The sequence below is a fragment of the Candida dubliniensis genome, chromosome 5 (assembly GCF_000026945.1).
Source record: "Candida dubliniensis CD36 chromosome 5, complete sequence".
Taxonomy (NCBI): Eukaryota; Fungi; Ascomycota; class Pichiomycetes; order Serinales; family Debaryomycetaceae; genus Candida; species Candida dubliniensis.
Window position 1 is genome coordinate 395,498 of NC_012864.1, and position 20,591 is coordinate 416,088.

At 26.2% G+C, this 20,591-nt stretch overlaps 6 protein-coding genes across 6 annotated transcripts, besides 3 other annotated features; 4 read left to right on the forward strand and 2 right to left on the reverse strand. All coding sequences in view use genetic code 12, as the record gives it.

Annotated features, from left to right (window-relative positions):
* Positions 1 to 475: 475 nt before the first annotated feature.
* CD36_51590 (conserved hypothetical protein) lies at positions 476 to 3,175 on the reverse strand (the record flags this gene model as incomplete). Its single annotated transcript, XM_002420418.1, has 1 exon — positions 476 to 3,175. The coding sequence occupies one exon, from the start codon at positions 3,173 to 3,175 to the stop codon at positions 476 to 478; it is 2,700 nt and encodes an 899-aa protein (XP_002420463.1).
* Positions 3,176 to 3,627: 452 nt separating this feature from the next.
* CD36_51600 (endocytic membrane traffic recycling protein, putative) lies at positions 3,628 to 6,171 on the forward strand (the record flags this gene model as incomplete). Its single annotated transcript, XM_002420419.1, has 1 exon — positions 3,628 to 6,171. The coding sequence occupies one exon, from the start codon at positions 3,628 to 3,630 to the stop codon at positions 6,169 to 6,171; it is 2,544 nt and encodes an 847-aa protein (XP_002420464.1).
* Positions 6,172 to 6,440: 269 nt separating this feature from the next.
* Positions 6,441 to 8,846, forward strand: CD36_51610 (conserved hypothetical protein; the record flags this gene model as incomplete). Its single annotated transcript, XM_002420420.1, has 1 exon — positions 6,441 to 8,846. One exon carries the CDS (start codon positions 6,441 to 6,443, stop codon positions 8,844 to 8,846), a length of 2,406 nt encoding a protein of 801 aa, XP_002420465.1.
* Positions 8,847 to 8,896: 50 nt separating this feature from the next.
* Positions 8,897 to 9,228: a mobile genetic element.
* Positions 9,229 to 9,412: 184 nt separating this feature from the next.
* CD36_51620 (mitochondrial 54S ribosomal protein YmL36) lies at positions 9,413 to 10,060 on the reverse strand (the record flags this gene model as incomplete). The annotated part of the gene is made up of 1 exon (XM_002420421.1): positions 9,413 to 10,060. The coding sequence occupies one exon, from the start codon at positions 10,058 to 10,060 to the stop codon at positions 9,413 to 9,415; it is 648 nt and encodes a 215-aa protein (XP_002420466.1).
* A 338-nt stretch (positions 10,061 to 10,398) lies between these two features.
* CD36_51630 (subunit of the cytosolic chaperonin CCT ring complex, putative) lies at positions 10,399 to 12,069 on the forward strand (the record flags this gene model as incomplete). Its single annotated transcript, XM_002420422.1, has 1 exon — positions 10,399 to 12,069. The coding sequence occupies one exon, from the start codon at positions 10,399 to 10,401 to the stop codon at positions 12,067 to 12,069; it is 1,671 nt and encodes a 556-aa protein (XP_002420467.1).
* A 2,800-nt stretch (positions 12,070 to 14,869) lies between these two features.
* CLN1 (G1/S-specific cyclin, putative) lies at positions 14,870 to 17,047 on the forward strand (the record flags this gene model as incomplete). Its single annotated transcript, XM_002420423.1, has 1 exon — positions 14,870 to 17,047. The coding sequence occupies one exon, from the start codon at positions 14,870 to 14,872 to the stop codon at positions 17,045 to 17,047; it is 2,178 nt and encodes a 725-aa protein (XP_002420468.1).
* Positions 17,048 to 17,914: 867 nt separating this feature from the next.
* Positions 17,915 to 18,431: a mobile genetic element.
* Positions 18,432 to 18,467: 36 nt separating this feature from the next.
* Positions 18,468 to 19,087: a mobile genetic element.
* Positions 19,088 to 20,591: the final 1,504 nt, after the last annotated feature.

Below are 20,591 nucleotides of genomic sequence, written 5' to 3' on the forward strand. Positions count from 1 at the left end.
TCTCTCTAATTTGCCCTTTGCTATAGAACTCGGACTTAGTGTATAGAAATATATTTCAAATGTAACTATGACTATTCAATAAACATAAATGAATATATTAAAAATAATGAGTCAATTTATGGGTCCTTAAAGGGGGGGGGGGAGGGGTGACCAAAAGAAAAAGAGTGGAATCATATGAATTACAATAGATTTCTAATTAGTTGGGCAAATTAAATCAAACTGACCATGGTGATGAAGATGATAATGATGATGATTTACTAACTTTATTAAATTTCTCCTAATCTATAATAGTTTACTAATAAAAGAATGAGAAAGAAAACACCGAAAGCAGAATCGAAATCAAAATCGAAATCGAAATCGAAATCAAAAACCAAAACTTAATCAAAACCACCACAATAACTGGTAGAGGTGGTATTTTTATTTATTTATTAAAAATATAAAAAAAGAAAATGAGTGCTGTAATATACATTATAAACTATGAATGGGATTTATTTTTATGATGATGAACAATTAATTTAATTGCTTGTTTCATTTTAGGATTTGATTGAATCAAATTTAATAATTGACTTTTAGTGTTGATATTAGTTGTGGTATTTAGTGAATTTATACTAGTGTTATTATTATTATTATTATTATTATTATTATTATTACTGTCAGGTGTATTCTTGATGTTATTTCCTTTGTTAGATTTAATAATTTGATTAATTAATTTAACACTGGCATTCATTGTAAGTTTATTATTAAAATTATTTAATTTCAAATCCATTAAGAATTTAATTAAAAATTCAAATTTATCTTCAATTGAATTGAATTGTTTATTATCAATTATCCCTGATATAATTGCTGGAATGAATTTTATCAAATTATTTCGAGTATTTCTCTTTTGCATTTCCATAGTTGTTGTTGTTGTGGTTGTTGACGGATTAGATAATAATTCAAATGATTTTTGATAATCATTCAACACAATTGATTTGAACCACCAATATTCAATCCAATAGAGTATTTTAGGTTCACCAACATGTAATGAATCTTGATTGATTTGATCCAATAATGAATTTATATAATCAACACTTTTTCTTCCTTTATTGTTTCTATTGATAAATTGGAAAATATCATTGGTTAAGCATTTGATCAAATAATTTTTACCCTCTGTATCATTATGATAATAAAATTGTTGATTATCTTTCATAAATTTGCCTAATATAATTAATATTTTCAACAATTTATCTGGAGTCAATAATGATAATGTTTGAGCAAAAGATCTTATAGTTTGATGGAATTTATTCTTTTCCTTTCTTGTTAAATTCCATTTAAATTGTAATGCAAATTGACTATTATTATTAGTGGCGGTGGTGGTCATAACTTCATGATTATCATTGCTGCTACCACCAGATTGTTTGGGGACAGTTAATTGTATCAATCGATCAAAAATAATACAGACCAATGTAGGATCTATATCATCACTACCACGTAGTAACGATGCACGATTGATTTCAAGTAATGCGTTCCTAGATTTGATTTGTTTTGATTTAGCCAATTTAATTAATTGGTCCAATTCCATTGTTTCAGATCGGTATAAATACAAATATCGATTGATTAAAACTCGAGTGAATTTATGTTCATGATAATTATATTTTAAAATCAAATTTTCAATTTGCCAACAATTTAATTTATTAACAATATCAATTGATTGAATAATGTTTAATCGGATTTTTTCATCAAATTTATTAAATACTTCATTACAATCTTTAATATTTTCCAGAAAAGGAATCAAAATATTTAAACATTCCATGATTAATGATTCATTTAATAGATTCATATTTTCTTTATAAATGATTTGTAATCGTGGAGGGTCGTTCAACAAGTTCCGAGTTAATTCATTAATTATTATTTTATTTTTAGTCCTCTTCTTCTTCTGGTTTTGTTGAGTAATTGGAACTATTGTTGATTGATTATATGCCAGATAAATAGTATATGGTTTGACCAAGTTTTCCCGTAATATATACAAGATGTCCAATTCATTTAATTTCGTTTCCTTGTCATGGATAATAAATTTGCTTGCCTCTATAAATGGAATAATATCCCTTGGAGGTTTAATAATGTCTTGGTTGCTGTTCTTTGGGACGAAATTTGTTGATGAACTAAAAGATGGGAATATCAGACTTAGCCACCCAGGTTGGGAAGTAATGTGTGGGAATTGCAATAAATAGTTTTGAATAATGCCTTTCTTACCCTTTGATGTTTCTTGTTGTTGTAAAATTAATTTCATTACTCGTTTAAGATATAATACGTCAAGTGCAAATGTATCTTGATTTTGATCCTGTTGACAATTAGAATAATATTTCTCTAATTCATTTAAATTATAAATTTGATTGATATCCATAGAAATTTGTAACATTTGTTCAATATTAAAATCAGGTTTACAAATATATTCAATTGAATCAATGATTTGTTGAAGCATATTATTTTCATTAATATTTTGAGGCAAATTTATTATCAAATCCAATAAATTAAATTTATAACTCCCAGATTTGTTTATTAAATAATTGTGAATTGTTTCTAAAAATTCATCTAATTCATTCAAAGTGTTATTATTATTATTGTTATTGTTACAAGAATCCAAAAATAATTGCCAACATAAATGAAATTTCCTATGATATAATAATCGTTCAATGTATAATTTCTTCAAAGACGTCTCTGAAGATATTGAAGATGAGGAAAATGATAATGATGCTATACCATCATAATAATGTAAATATATTCTTGGATCAATTAATATTGGATCATATGATAATATTGTAAATAATTTATTCTCAAAATCAATTGATCGTTTTAATTCATTGGATAAATTTGGTATTTGTTCAATAAGATTTTGAATTGGTTCATCAAGAAATCTTTCATTTTGTGCTATTAATAAATCACTTAAATATTTGGAAATCTTATGTGGGATAGAATATTCATTTATTGGGATGGTCTTTGTAGTAGTAGTAGTAGTAGAAGGCTGATCTGTTTGTTCAAAAAATGATTTAGATGTTGATAGTCGTTTTTGTTGATAAAATATTAATCTATAAACTGATAGAAATGCAGATGATGAACAAGAAGTCTTTATTATAGGTAGATTATTCGGTCGACTTCGATATATTAGGAGTGGTGATATATTTTGATATTTTAACATTCTAAATCAACTATAGTATAAGATATGTCATTCCCAGTATCTTGCTTCTTCTCCTCCAAAAAAAAAAAAAACTAATCTCTTAATCTCTATTTTGAATAATTATCCTTAATGTATATACAAGTATGAATGGTTGTTCTGTTCTTTTCTTTTTGGTTAAAGGATTGGAAAATGAATTTGATAAAATGAATTAAAAAAAATTTTCGGTTTTCGTTTTTGCGAATGAAATGAAATCAAAAAAGAATCAACCACCACAATTACAACCACCATCAACTATCAATAACTACAACGTTATAAGCTTATTTCCTCCATATCGGTGTATGTATCTGCTATAATCCCTACAACTAATCAATTACCACCACCACACCTAAGTATAACTCCCAGTTTTACCACCTTACCACTTTAGCCTTGTTCTTATTCTAGTAAATGTTGTTGTGTTGAATATACATTATAATATGGCACAAGTTATTTGGAATTCTGACATTGATGTTTATAATAAAGATGTTATGCCAATAAATATAGCAGAAAATATTGTCAAATATTTACCGATTCAAGATTTATTATCATTTTCACAAGTTTCAAAGAATTGTCATTTAGCAGTAAATGATCCTAAATTATGGGTATCAATGTTAAAAGGAATGAGAGTATGGCAAGAATCCAAACAATTAACTAAACAAGATATTAAATCTAATAAATTTGGAAATTATTTAAATGATCCATTAACATGTATGGATTATATTTATCGATCAAATAAAAATGCTAAATTTCAAGTGATTAAAATATATAAATGTTTACATGAATTTTATAATGATTTATTAATTCAACAAAATTATAATCGATTAAAAATTTTTAAACGATTTCAAACTCCTCAAGATCAAGTTAAAATTTTGAAAAATTTACGGAAATTTAATAAAATTGATTATATTGAATCAACAAGAATTATAGCTAATGAAAAAATCATGCAATTATTTGAACTTTTAGAAAATGCTTTATTACGTGAATTAGAAATTCATTTTGATCTTGAAGATTATATCAAGACTAAACAATTTGTTAATATTTTAATTGATTTAAATAATAACAATAATAATAATCAACAAATATTAATTGATTTCTTCTTACAGAAAAGTATATTTGATGAGAATATAGAATTATTTAATTTAGAGAATTATGATGAAATGAAATATTTCAAAATTAATGAAAAAAGGGGTGAAGAAGAAGAAAAAATTGATAGTATTGAGAAACTGATTAATAATGATGGTATTGATGAATTGATAATTAATATTGCCAAAGTATTCAATCAACAAAGTCATATAATTGATTTAATTTTCCCTCAATCAATACCTATGATGTATAAAGTTAGTGAAGAATTAATTTCCAATCAATTGAGTGAATTATTAATGTTATTAATTGAATCACTGAAAAAATTTGGATTATATTCAGAGTTAGTACCGATGATTTATGAAAAATTGACCATGAATTTATTTATTGAGAAATTAAACCCTTCCAAAAATGTTGGTGAAAGTTATCATCAATTAATAATTGAATTAACTGATATGCTGTTTGAATCATTTACTGCTGAATATATGAGAGAAGAAGTTGGATCATTTAAAAATAATACTAAAAGAAAATTATTAGATTGGGAACAATTGATATCTAAAAGAGAACAAGAAACTTCACAAAAGATTCTTGATCGAGTCAAGATTGAAACTAAAAATGATTTTTTAACTAGTTTTAAAAATGTTTTCACAATAAATTCATCGAAAAATAAACAACCCATCGATAATAGTAAGCATAGCCATGATGATAATTCACAACTGCAAGAAGAAGTGGAAGCATATTCCGAAATTCAAGCTAAAGCGAAAATTTTATCGGAAAATATTAAATCATTAGATAAAATTTTCAATCCAGAATTAACTGTGGAAATTTTAAATGATTGTCGAATATCGATTCATCGATTATTAAAATTTCAAAATTTTTCAATAGCTTCTGTAAGACAAGATATTTTCCAATCAATTCAAAATTGTTTTGTAGAATTGATTGAATTAATTAATCTGGATCATTTATTACCTGGATTTGATCGAGCTTTAACTTATTTACAAACTTATAATCCTAAATCATCAACGTATACCAAATCACATAATGAAACTTTTGATCAACCATTAATTTTATTTTTCAATTTAATTAATATGGCGGATATTATTATTCAAATGATTGATATTTTTTATAAACAAGAGATTTTAATTACTCAACAAAATGAAAATTCTATTTTAAATCCAAGTTTACAAAATAAAAAAAAATTAGAAGCAATAGTTGATAAATATGTTGCTGATGGATTAAATATTGGAATTGAAATTTTAATAGATCAAGTGGAAACAATTTATCAACAAAATTTATCTGATAAAGATTATTATCCTGACCAACAAGAGAAACAGCAACAGCAACAGCAACAAACAGAATCAGAACAATATTCACAAGCAATACCAATACCAACACCATCAAAACCCAATACTTTATCCAATTTCGGACCTACAGAAGCAGCAATTAAAGCAACTGAAATATTAGAACAAAATATGAATTTATTAGTTGATAGTGCTGATAAATCAATAGTTGATGTTTTCCAACAAGAAATTGCTGAAAGATTTTTCCAAATTATTGTTAAATCATTAAAATTACAAACAATTTCTGTAATGGGAGCCACTAGATTAATTAGTGATTTAAATTTATATTTTAAATTTATTAATAATAATGTTAAATCAAATAAACGATTAATATTACCTTTATATCAAGCATTAATTAAGATTGGTAATATATATTTAATTAGTGGTGATGATTCAAAATCAATTGGTAAATTAGTTAGTGATTTATCTAAATTTAATGGAATTTTCAGTCAAGAAGAAATTTATGAATTTGTTCAAAGAAGACAAGATTGGTCAATTATTAAAAAACATGTGGAAAAAGTTATGTATGGATTTGGATTTGGTGATTGTACCATTAGTTAGAAGAGTGAAAAGGAGGAGTAGTATTTAATCATTGAATAGAATTAATTATATTATAAATGAATAAATGAATAAATGAATGAAGGTATGGATATTGTTAATTGGTTATAAGTAAAGTAAAGTTGATAAATCAAGGTCGTGTGAGACCAAGATGAGTTTTGCTGATAAATTTTTTTATTCTCTTTAATGAATGCTCAAATCAATCACCCCCCCCTCCCCCAAACAGTATTGTTTTCAAATGCATATCAATCAAGTTGTTTAATTAATTATTAATGAATAGCCTGTTTATAATTAAAGTTCCTATAAGGAGTTATTTACCAGAACAATTTCTACGACGATCTGTTACTAGAGTTACACCATCATTACTAATATATATATCAAAACGTCATAATTCAACCACCCAACAACAACAACAACAGGAGGAGCAAGTATTATTATTAGAACCTCAAGATAGATTTAATTATATTAAACTGTTAAAACTGAGGAAAGAAATAAGGAAAAATTTAAATCGTATTTATAGATTGAAAAATATTAATTTCACTAAAGAATTAATTGAATTAAATGAATATGATTATGATTATGAACATAAATATAAATCAATATTGAATAGAATTTCTAAAGATTATTTATATGAAGATATATGTGAATTAATACTTGAAGGAGATTTATCAACATTGAAGAGAATAAATTTAAAGAATATAAGACCAAAAATAGATTCAGAGGATCATAATTCTTCATCACAAAGTAATGATGCTTCTGATACTTCTATTGGTGAATATATTAATAAATTTTTATTAATATTAATCAATGAAGGTGAATATATCAAAGCAATTAAATTTATGATTCGATTTATTAATAAATATAAAGATGAAATTCCATTACCAATAATTCAATATGAAACATTTCAATTTTTACTTAATCAAATTGATAATAATAGTACTATTGATGATTTATCTATGATTAATTATGGATTATTACAAATTTGTGTGAATCATTATCAAGGAATTGAAGAATTAAAAGATTATGAAATGTTATTATTATTAAAAATTTTTAATAAAAATTTAATTCATGGGAATTATTTTAGTAATTATTATTATGATTGGTTATTAATTAAAAATTGTGAATTCCTTAATTTTATTAATAATGAAAAATATAGTAAATTATATTTTCAATTAATATGTCAAATGTTGAAAACTAATTTAATTAATTTAAATTCTTATCGATGTTTAACTATTTGGAAAGATAATCAAAAATTTATTATTAATAAAATTATTGGTAATAATGAGGATGATGATAAGAAGGTTGAAATTATTGATGAAATACTTTTAAATGAATTTCTTGATATAATGATTGAAATATTTAAATTATTTACTGATAAAAATCAACCAATTTTAAATAATGATGTTACATTAATTCTTGATAAATTTAGTGAAATTGATAGAATTAATCAAAATGATAAATTTATAAATTATAAATTACAATTTTATGGAACTATAGTTAAAAATCAACAAATTTTTGGGAATATCATTACTAATCAATTGAATAGTAGTGGTAGTAGTAGTAGTAGTACTACAAATAAAAATAAGAATGTCGATGGTTTAACTATTAATAAGAAATTTATAAATCGAAAGAATTTAAGTCATTTATTTGTTGGATTTTTAAATTTAAATGATGAAATTAATTCTAATAAAATTTTAGAAACTATTCATAAACAATATAGTAATCCTAACATTTATTATAGTACTGGTACTGGTACTGATAATAATAATAATAATAATAATAATAATAATAATAATAATAATAATAATGATAATTCATTTTTAAATCAATATGAAATTAATGAAATTATTAAGAAATTATTAACTAGTCATAATGATATAATTAAATCATTAGAATTAATTGAAAATTTATCATGGAATCATTGTAAATGGAGTTATTTAGAAATTTTCAATTATATTTTAGTAAATGCTACAAGTGAACAACAAAAAGATGTTGAAAAATTTTTAAAAGATTTTCAATTAAGACTTGTTGAAAATTTTAAAGATGAAATTTTTTTAGAAGAATTAACTATAATTATATTAAAACATATATCAATTATGGATAATCGAGATGCTATTAGATTATATAATAAGATTTTGAAATTATCCAGTAATACCAGTGTTGTTATTGCTAGAACAAGTTCTACAAGTTCTACAAGTTTTATCAATAACAAACCTAATGAACCACCAATACTAGAACCACAACCACCACCACCACAAATAACAAATAATACTAGGGGAAATTTAAATACTAGTGATATATCATTATTTGAATATTTAAATATTGAAGAAATATTTGATAAATATACTTTAAAATCTCGTAATAAAAAATTACGGAAATCTTTATTAATTAATGAAAGAATTAAATATTTACCTGATTGGTTAATTAATAAAAATTATTTAAAATTAATTAATAAAAATTCAATGATTAAAATTTGTTTAAATTTATTAATTCAATCAATTATTGAAAAAGATTATTATTGTATAATTTGGTTATTTGATGAATTAAGAAAATTTGGTTGGAGAATTGAAGATATTTTATGGTATTGTAATTCTTATGATTTACAAGATTATTTACAAGAAATAATTAATGAAAAAGTTTTATTACATTATAAATTAAAACATCATCATCATCATTAGAAAAGATACAATTCAATCCATGTATATAATAAAAGGATTATAACTATAATTGTTATATGAGTAATTTAGATATTGATTGTATAATATATTGAACAAGAACAAACTGAATAAATTAGAGAGAGAGAGAGAGAGAGAAAAAATCAACGCTATTTATAATCTTTGCGATTGATAGGAATCGATGACAATACTTATTTGATTACCAATCATTCATTTGTCTCACCTTGATTATTAATAGCATGATCTAAACAGTTGATTATATGGCCTGTAATGATCACTTGCATGCTAATAGTTTGGTCATTAGCTGATCATTGATCATTCATCTTGGGGGGAGAGGGGGGGGGTGTGTGGGTAATGATTGATATCAATGGATTTACCCATAATACTCCCTATCTATATTGTATCTAATTATAAATTATTGTGAGTTAATGTAACAACTTTGAAGACAATATAAAATTAATAGTTTTGATGAATAGAAACATCAATTGTTTTATTTGATTTTATATAATTTAATAATAATAATAATATATATATATATATACAAGACTTTGATAGAAACCATTAATAGATCATTTGAATCTCTTCTTATCAGCTTTTTTATCATATAATTTCCCACCACCATCAACTTCTTGAGCATTTTCACCCATTAATTCAAATAATTCTTCATCTCTAGCTTTTTGTAATTCCAATTGTTTACGTCTAATAATTTCTTCATCAACTTCTCCTTCACCTTCACCTTCTCTTTCACCTTCACCTTCATCAACAACAACCTCTTTTTGCTGTTCTTCTCTTTCTCCTTCTTCAAATGAATTGGCAAATTTCAGTTTAAATTTATTAATTTTACCTTTAGCTTGTAAATCACCACCACCAAGACCACCACCATTAATTAAATCATTATTATTAGGATTCCATATTAAATTATTTCTTTGATCATTAATCATTCTAATTTCATCTTTTGGAGCTTGAGAATATCGTTTAATTACACTACCATCACTTAATTCTATTAATGTTTCAAATTGATAAAAAATTGCTGGTCTTGCTTTACCTTGAATAATACGTTTCATAATTCGACGATTTGATAAATTAACATCACCATAAGGAGAAGAAGAACCAGATGATGAAGAGGAGGAGGAGGAGGATGAAGTAGTTGACTTGGATCTGGTTGAAATTACCGATATTGGTAATGATTTTAATGATATTATTCTTTTAATCAACATTATGAATGTTTATCTATTGAATAATTGCTTAAGTTATATGATGATAATATATATAATCCGTTGTTTGTAATGGTATAAGCTTTGTAGGACCAGATTAGTGAAAAAAAAAAAAAAAAAAAAAAAAAAATTTTTTCATAGTAACAAGTTAAGTATGGTCGTGCATACCAACCGAAAATCACCAAATTTGAGAAATTTTTTTTTTTTCTTTTCTTTTCACGAAATCCTTCTTTGATGTTCTATTCTATAACTAATCACTTCTTCTTCTTCTTCTTCTTCTTCTTCTTCTTTTAAGTTTCAAACAACAACCCATTCAACCCAACCCAACCCCCCAATTAAGTATGGCATTTTCTAATCAAACTCCAACAATTGTTGTTTTAAAAGAAGGTACTGATTCCTCTCAAGGTCGAGGACAAATTTTGACCAATATTAATGCATGTTTAGCCATTCAAGATACTTTAAAACCTACCTTAGGACCATTTGGTTCAGATATTTTAATAGTTGATGGTAATGGTCGGGCAACAATTTCTAATGATGGAGCAACAATATTAAAATTATTAGATATTGTTCATCCAGCAGCACAAATGTTAGTTGATATATCTCGATCTCAAGATTGTGAAGTTGGTGATGGTACAACAACAGTGACTATACTTGCAGGAGAATTATTAAAAGAAGCGAAAAATTTTATTGAAGATGGTATGAATCCTCATTTAATTATTAAAGGATATAGAAAAGCTTGTCAATTATGTATTGAAAAAATTGAATCATTATCAATTGATATATTAACCAAAGATAATGGTAATGATAATGATAATCTTGAATTCCGTGATTTATTGGAAAAATGTGCTACTACAGCTATGTCATCAAAATTAATTAAAGCAAATTCTAAATTTTTCACAAAAATGGTAGTTGATGCAGTATTAACATTAGATCAAAATGATTTAAATGAAAATTTAATTGGAATTAAAAAAATCCCTGGTGGTTCATTAGAAGATTCATTATTTATTGATGGAGTAGCATTTAAGAAAACTTTTTCATATGCTGGATTTGAACAACAACCAAAATCATTTAAAAATCCGAAAATTTTATGTCTTAATATTGAATTAGAATTAAAAGCAGAAAAAGATAATGCTGAAATTAGAATTGATCAAGTTAATCAATATCAAGAAATTGTTGATGCTGAATGGAAAATAATTTTTGATAAATTACAATCAATTTATAAAACTGGTGCACAAATTGTTTTATCAAAATTACCAATTGGAGATTTAGCTACACAATTTTTCGCTGATAGAAATATATTTTGTGCTGGTAGAGTTAATGATGATGATATGAATCGAGTAATTCAAGCTGTTGGAGGTGATATTCAATCTAGTTGTTCTAATTTACTTAAAGATGGTAAATTAGGTCAATGTGAATCATTTGAAGAAATTCAAATTGGTAATGAACGATTTAATATTTTTAAAGGTTGTCCTAAAACGAAAACTTGTACATTAATATTAAGAGGTGGAGCGGAACAAGTTATAGCTGAAGTAGAACGATCATTACATGATGCTATTATGATTGTTAAACGATCAATTACTCATAAAAAAATTGTTGCTGGAGGTGGAGCTATTGAAATGGAATTATCAAAATATTTACGGGATTATAGTAAACAAATTCATGGTAAACAACAATTAATTATTGCTGGATTTGCTAAAGCTTTAGAAATAATTCCTAAACAATTGTGTGAAAATGCTGGATTTGATAGTATTGAATTATTAAATCGATTAAGAAGTTATCATGCTAAAGGAGAAACTTGGTATGGTATTGATTTTCAATTGGAAAATATTGGTGATAATTTTAAAAATTTTATTTGGGAACCTTCATTAGTTAAAATTAATGCTTTAAGTTCTGCTACTGAAGCAGCAACATTATTGTTATCAGTTGATGAAACTATTAGAAATGATGAACAAGATCAACAACAACAAGGTCAACCTCAAATGGCACCAGGTAGAGGTAGAGGAGCATTCTAGAAATAAAGAGTACTTAATGGTTATAGATTTGAGTAGTAACAGTATATATATATATATATTATATCAATTGAATAATTATAATAATTGTGTTTAATCAAAATTTCTATATTTAATAGAAATAGAATTAAGCTATAAAATGTGATGGCGGATGATGGGGGGTATAATTTGAACTCTGAATCTAACATAAATTAAAGATTATCCATTTCCCATCTCCTTTTGGTTAAGGCCATCCGGTATATATATGGTTAAAAAATCTTCAAATGATGAACGTGTTATCAGTATGCATGTCCATGGGGGGGCGCGTAAATTCAATTCCACACACATAATCAATCAATCTGTGTCATGATATCAAAGGGAGGAGGAAATAGTAGAAAGGAAAGGAGTAAAGAATCAAATTATACAGATTTTTTTTTTGTGATTAAAAAAAGAAGAAAGGAGGTAACTATCATTATTATCACAACGTCTGTGTTGTATAATCCCTCCTTCCAATATAATACTTCCAATATAATACATACTACACACTTATTATTCTAATTAATATTTCAACATTGGTTAAACATTGGAAGGGCTAACTAATAAATATATGTAGATAGATATACACGTGATCATACCCACCCACCCCTGCATGCCTTCCTTCCCATAAAATTAAACACGAATACTAATACTAATACTACTACTAATAATACTAATAATAATAATAATGATTATTTGAAGTATAAACTTACTTATAAATAAGTTTGTGATATATCATCATCATCATCATCATCGTATGTTTAATACCTCTTCTTCATCTTCTTCTGCTTTCTCGCCCCTGTATTATTCTTATTCTTATTCTTATTGTTTTAATGGCACGCGTTCCGCCACGATCATTGTTTAACAGTTTCTTCTCCTTTCTTATTGTTGTTGTTGTTGGTGTGTCTATTATATTATGAAACAAGTTAAAAGAAGATATACAATAGGGGAAACGATATTAATATTTAAACGAATGATGATGTATAGCACCAACAACAAAAACAACAAGCAAAACAGTAATTGCTTATAGTTATAGTTATAGTTATAGTTATAATACTAATAATAATAAAAATTGAGTTTATAGTATATGACACATTAGTTTGTTATTGTTATACATGTATGAAAGAATAAATACGTTATTTGTTATTTGTTATTTGTTACTGGTAATAATTTGTAAAGTTGACTATACTATTTATAGAGAGTAATTGAAGTAGAAATATCAAACAGATGAAACATGAAAGGACTGATTATTAACAAGAACAACAACAGCAACAACAGCAATAGAAATCGAAATGTGGGGGGGAGGGGGGCATAGTGTATTAATGTTTCAAAAGTTAATAGAGAATTGCTTTACTGTAAGAAAGATATTATGATTTGGGGTGTATAACTGTGAAGTGAAGTGAAGTGAAGTGAAGTGAAGTGAATGTTTAGATAGAGTGAGATAGTGAGTGGGCAAAGGGTGGTTGATATTGATATTGATAATGTTTAATATATAACACGGAATTGGAATTGAAGATGGCTCACAAAATGCACGAGATTTTTCTAACCAGGAAAGAAAAGGAAAGGAAAGGAAAGGAGGGCGATGATGTTAATGAATTGAAAATTTCGTGTAACAATTAATTAAGTTCAAAAAAAACAAAAAAAAGAGTAATTTGTCCTCTGTGGAGGGGAGGCAGAGGGGAGCCGCCACACGTCAAACCAGAAATTCAAGTGGGTGGTAGTAGATGTAGGAAAGAAACTACGGTGGTAGGAATAGTAGTTGTTTTTGTCCCGTGGTGGATGGATGGATGGATGGATTGGCATGAGAGAATGGAATAAAACTAAAGAAAGACAACAACAACAACAACAACAACAACAACAACGACAACGACAGGGACTAACGCGTTGTTATTGTTTTGTGCGCGTATATAAATAATTAGAAACGCCAAAAAGAGAAAAAGAGAAAAAGAGAAAAAAAGGGAAAGGAGAGAAAGAAGGGGAAAGAGAGAAAGGGTTGCAAAAAAAAAAAAAAAAAAAGACAGTAATTAATGTCGCGACTTCTTTTTGTCTATGTTATTCTTCGTTGTTGTCGCCGTTATTCGTGTCGTGTCGTGTCGTGTCGTTTCCTTTTAATGTTAATGAGGGGCGGTGGGCGATAGGGCGATGAACGATGGGGCGATGATGGGGAGACATTTTTTCTGGTGTGAAAGAAGAAAAAAAAAAAAAAAAAAGAGAATTTTTCGCGTATTCTCTTTGTTGTTTGTTTGAACAATCAGAAGCAAAAGAAAAAAGTAAACAAACACTTTCTCTCCCCCTTTCAAATTTTTGATTTAGACGACATTTTCTTTTTTTTTTTTTTTTCAATCATTTCACACACTCCACATACATACATACACATACTAGATTTGATTGTCTCTCTTTAACTAACTAACTAACTAACTAACTAACTAACTAACTAACTAGCCAATACAGTATACTTATAATATATATATATATAATTCAATTTCTTTAATTGATTTTTGCCTTTTTTCTTTTTTTTTTTTTTGTTTTTCACTATTCATTACATTATTCAGTTTTTGGTTGTCCAATTTCATTACATTCATTACATTCATTCATTCGCTTTCATTTCTCTTGTTTAATACCCTTCTCCTTCCTTCCTTCCTTCCTTATCCTATATCCATATCCATTCCCTTTAGTTTGATTTCTATCTTCATTTGTTTTGCATTTATTATTACTATCCTCCCCCCCCCAGTCTATTCGTTTTTGAATTAAATATATATATATATATCCTTCTATACTTATCATTATCATGGCATCTTTACAACAACAACAACACCAACAACCCCTCAAAGTTAAATATGGTCCACCTCATCATATTAAACGTCGACCATATCATCCAATACTTGAATCATTAGAATTTCAATCTAATCAACAATTAATTCAAGAATATTCTTCTGATATTATTAATACTTTATCTCATTTAGAATCACTTACATTAATTAATCCGGCCATGATTGATTTACAACCAGAAATTCAATGGTTTATGCGACCATTTTTATTAGATTTTTTAATTGAATTACATTCATCATTTAAATTACAACCAACAACATTATTTTTATGTCTTAATATTATTGATAGATATTGTGCTAAAAGAATTGTTTTTAAACGTCATTATCAATTAGTTGGTTGTACTGCTTTATGGATTGCTAGTAAATATGAAGATAAAAAACTGCGTGTACCAACTTTAAAAGAATTAACTATAATGTGTCGTAATGCTTATGATGAAGAAATGTTTGTTCAAATGGAAATGCATATTTTAAGTACTTTAGATTGGTCAATTGGTCATCCAACTTTAGAAGATTGTCTACAATTAGCCATCGATCTGAATAATTTTTCAAACAACAATGCTACTACCACTACCACTACTAATCGAAAATCAAGTATATCATCAGCTGTAACTGCTGTGGCTAGATTTCTTTGTGAATTATCTTTATATGATAAATATTTTTTATCGGTATCTCCATCATTAATTGCTATTACAGCTAATTTATTAAGTTGTTCAATGTTACAAATTCCTCATGCTTCAATAACTTTAAAAAATTTAATTGAACAAGAAATTATTAATCCTCAAAAAATACAAATACAAAGACAAAAGCAACAAAAACAACAACAACGACAAGAACAACAAAAAAAAGCAAAAGTTACTCCAAATTATATTCATCATAATCAATTGGATGCAAGACATTCCAGTATTGATGAAGATATAGATTTAGATAGTGAGGAAGATGATGAAGATGACGATTATATTGATGAATTTTATGAAACAAATTATTATAATAATAATAATGATGATACTAATATAACTACTTTTGATGAAGATATAAATAATTCCACCAATATCATTAATGATGAAAATCAACCACCAAAAATTCATACCCCATTTTTAAGTGGATTAGATGAAGATTCAATATTATCAATTAAAAAAATATGTTTAATGTTGATTATTCAATTAAGTAAAGTTACTGAAGTATTATCGAAAAAATATGAAAATTTAGGAGTTATTCAAGTTATTAATAATTTCCATTCAAATTATAAATTTATAATTCAATCAATTTATGAAAATCAAGAATTATTATTAAATTCTTTAATTAATGATACCAATACTAACAATGGTAATGTTAATGAAATTGATTATAAATTGATTCAATCAAGTGAAATATTGTTACAATTTCCTAAATTTGATGAATATCTTACTGAAGATGAAGATGAAAATGTTTCCACTGATGATGAAGATGATACAAATGAATCTCAAGGTTATAATGACAATACTACTAATAATAATAATCAATTATTTACTCCTAAATCTCCAAATGTTTTTTCATCAAATTCATCATTAACTTTAAACAATAATAATCAACATCCTCAATTTCAATCAATGGTTCCAATAACTCCACCTTCAGCAACTTCACAATATTCATTATTTTCTAATAAAAATAATCGAATTCATGAATCTACTAGTGGATTAAATTCTACTTGTAATACTCCAACTCATATTTCAATTAATTCATTTGCTCCTCCTCAACCACCACCAGGATCAATATTAAAACCAAAATTAACTTCAACTAATAATAATAATAATAACAATAATAATAATAATAATAGTACTAATAATAGTTCTAGTAATTTAAAAATTAAAAAATTGACTATTAATAATAATTCTAGTAATATTAGTATTAAACAAGAGAAAAGATATAGTCATATTAGTATTGGTAGTAATAATAGTAATAATAGTACTAGTAATATTAGTAATATTAGTAATATTAGTAAATATGATGGATTTTCACCAATTAAATCAATATCAACTAATGGATCATTTACTAATATAACTACTTCATCTTCATCACCATTAATGAATCAATATCATCAACAACAACAACAACAACAAATGAATCAATCATCAATTTATCAACAACATAATTATCATTAATGATATAAGACATTATTTTATTTTAATTTAATTTAATTTATATATTGACGTTGACGTTAATATATATATATATATATATATATTGGTGAACTAATGTTTTACCAAATACCCAGCCACCCCCCCCCCTCCCCCCCCCCCCCATTTTTTTTAATTTATACTAGTGTACTAGATTACTTATTTTTTAAATAATTTATTAATTGTTAATGAGAAGAGAGATATTATTACTATACCTACCTACCTACCTATACCTTATTCATTCATTCATTCATTCATTCATTCATTCATTCATGTTGATTTTTTGATGAATTTGTTTCCCATGTTTGTTCTTTTGTTGTTTTGTTGTTTTGTTGTTTTAAATTATTTTCATTTATAAATAATAATTGCTTTTATAGTTTTGTTCGTATCGTACATTATATTATCATATATATATATATATATAAATTCATAACATCAATAATAATCTAGGCCAAAATTGGATATGTAAATATGTAAATATGTAAATATGTTGTTTTTATTCAATTATTGTTATCCACATCCACATCCCAAAAAAAACAGAAAAAACAAAAACATTAGAATACTCAATAACTAATCATACTTTACTTTTTAAAAACAATATCTAAAATTCATAATTTTTAGATCCATTCCTCCCATGATAATCATGACGATGACTTAATTTTGGTATCTATCTTGATCTTGAATTATTATCTCAATAATAAAATATATAAATATATATATATATATATATAACAATAGCAAAAAAAAAAATTTTTTTTTTTTTTTTTTTTTTTTTTTTTTTTTTTTTTTTTTCGCACCCAAAAAAAATAATTTGAAGTTTTGAAATTCAATAAAAAAAAGTTTTTTGGTAGATGTCACAATGTAGCGCTATTTAATTTAAATGACAATGATATTTACGGTACTGATTCACGTGCAATGTGAATACTCACGCAGTTTCTGGTGGTTGGCTAAAAGTAGTAAATCAATGTTATTGGATGTATGTGTAATAATGGACACAGTGACTAAGTGTAAGTCTTCGGGATACCTCTATTCCGTACGAGTGTAATATGTGTGGATTGTATGTATTTGTATATTCCTGGATCTCAGCCTAAGCTTGCCATGAGGTCCATTCTAACTAAATAATTAATTTTCTAGATTTTCTTTACTTAAATAGAATTCGACATTTTCGTGCGTGTGTGTACCAATTATTCTATTCACTCACACACTCACACTTAAATCCTTTTAACTAATTCAACACTTTCTCTCTAATAACAATTCTCTTCTTTATGTGCGATTTACCAACAAACGTAATTATTCTTTCAACTGATTCTCTGTCGTGTGATAGTACCAAATATAGCATATTTAAAAGATTACTATCCACTACACGACAGTAGACCCTAATTAGATTAAGATTCCCAAACATAATTGTATAGTTACACTTTGTAAAAAAAAATACGTCTTATGAATCTTATTTATACTCTAACCAAATTGTACGGCTAGGATAATATATAATTCTAGAGAGTATTTTGTTCCCAAAAAAAAAAAAAAAAAAAAAAAAAAAAACACAGTGATAACTTCGTTTATTGGATTAAAACACCAATCTCTTGAATAAAACCCTCCCCCTCCTACCCCTGCTACCCCAATTCCAAGACAATTTGACTTAAGGTTATTTAATATGGAAAGCTCTTTTATATTCTAGTATTCACTCTCTCTCTTTCTCTCTCTTTCTCTCTCTCAAGCCTCGCATAAGGGTCAAAAAGGAATTATTTACTCTATTTCTTTCGAAGAATTTCTTTACTTATATAATATATCTATGAAATAATCGTTCGTGTACCAATTGTACATATATTTGCATAATTCATCGAATTGCACTAAAAATCATATTGGATTTCAATAATTATTTAACACACCAATTTACAATTTCCATTTTTTTTTATAACAAATTTAAATTTAATATAATGGGTAAAATTTTCCCTCCTCTGTCGTGTAACAAGTTTACTCAATCAATCAACTACATTTGATAGATAAACGTTTTACTACACGACAACACTTGGGTCAAGAGTATAGATACATATAGGCAAAGGTTTTTTTTTTTTTTTTACTGAATGGAAATGGAGATACTAAGATATTCTTGTGCATTTGTTGTATTGTATAATTGGGGGGGAACATAATATAATATAATATAAGTCATCACAAAATAAACCATCGATTATATTCCTATACAATACAACATACAAATAGAGCTTATACAGTCATAGATAAGTTTTGGATGATGATTGAAGATTTATATGGCTTCAGGTGTTGTTTATTGGGGGGGGAGGAGAAGTTTGATTAACAGTTATATATTTCCTTACCAACGGCTAAAATGACACTTTTATATCATTACCAATTTAAAAACTTTTTTTGCAACTTTTGTTGGTAATTTTCCAATTACAGTCTTTTAAACATAACTGTCGCCACATTTGTGTTTAATTTGCAACTTTGAACCTTGAACCTTGAACCATAAAACCTTAAAACCTTAAACCAACCAGAAAAAAAAAAGCAAATCACTTTTTCAAGGACTCTTAATAAGATTTGAAAGTGCTTATAGTAAAGTTACCAATATCTTTTCAATGGTTTGTGATTTCTAGTGTTTGGTCAAGTTGAAAAAGAAAAAAAAAAAAAAAAAAAAAACTATAACACTTGAGATCCTGAAGATTACTATGACGAAGGGAAGGGGGGGGGGGGGGGGAAGAATCTGATTCCAATAAGGGTAACTTGCTTGCAGGATACCATGATGACATTCTCCTTAATTAATAATCTGATTCAAATTCAATTGCTAATTCGGTTAACATATTTCCATTAAACAATGTAAGAGATGTTAACAAATTAAGTATAACTGAAAATTGTTTAAAGGATATTGTAATGAATCCATTAAGGTAAGTTTATATTGACATAGATATCCTTTTGTAGGTGTAGGAGAATGGTTGATATCAAAATTGTACAATTATCAGCTTTATTATAAAATCAGTTTGATTCACTATTGAATATCTAAATTGTGTGGGAACAATCATTTTAATGAAATCTTAGTTGCAAGTTCAACGTAGTTAACAAAATTGTTATTAATTAGTTTCTGGGTAAGGTAAATGACACATAAGACACGGTAGTGGAAACTGAATCAAAGTATTTACCAATGTTATATAGAAGAATAATTAAGAATATAATAACAATAGTTATATCTTCCTAATTGATGGGAGGAAGGGTTCCCCTTGGTGTTATTTTTTATTGTTGGGACGTTAGAGCCAGACTTTTGAAGAAACTGACAGGAAGTTGACTAAAGCTTCCCCCTTATTGTATTTTCAAAGTCCACATAATATTATCTCACCCCATTAACACAGCAATACAATGTAATAATAATAATAATATATCTTTGAAACTCTTAACAACAATAATTGGGTTCAATTCAACTTCTCTCTCTCTCTCTCTCTTCCCCCCCCCCCCCTGTTCTTTCTCTATTTGTCATTACAACAAACAAATGTAGGTTGTTTATCCCTGAATAATAATAATAATG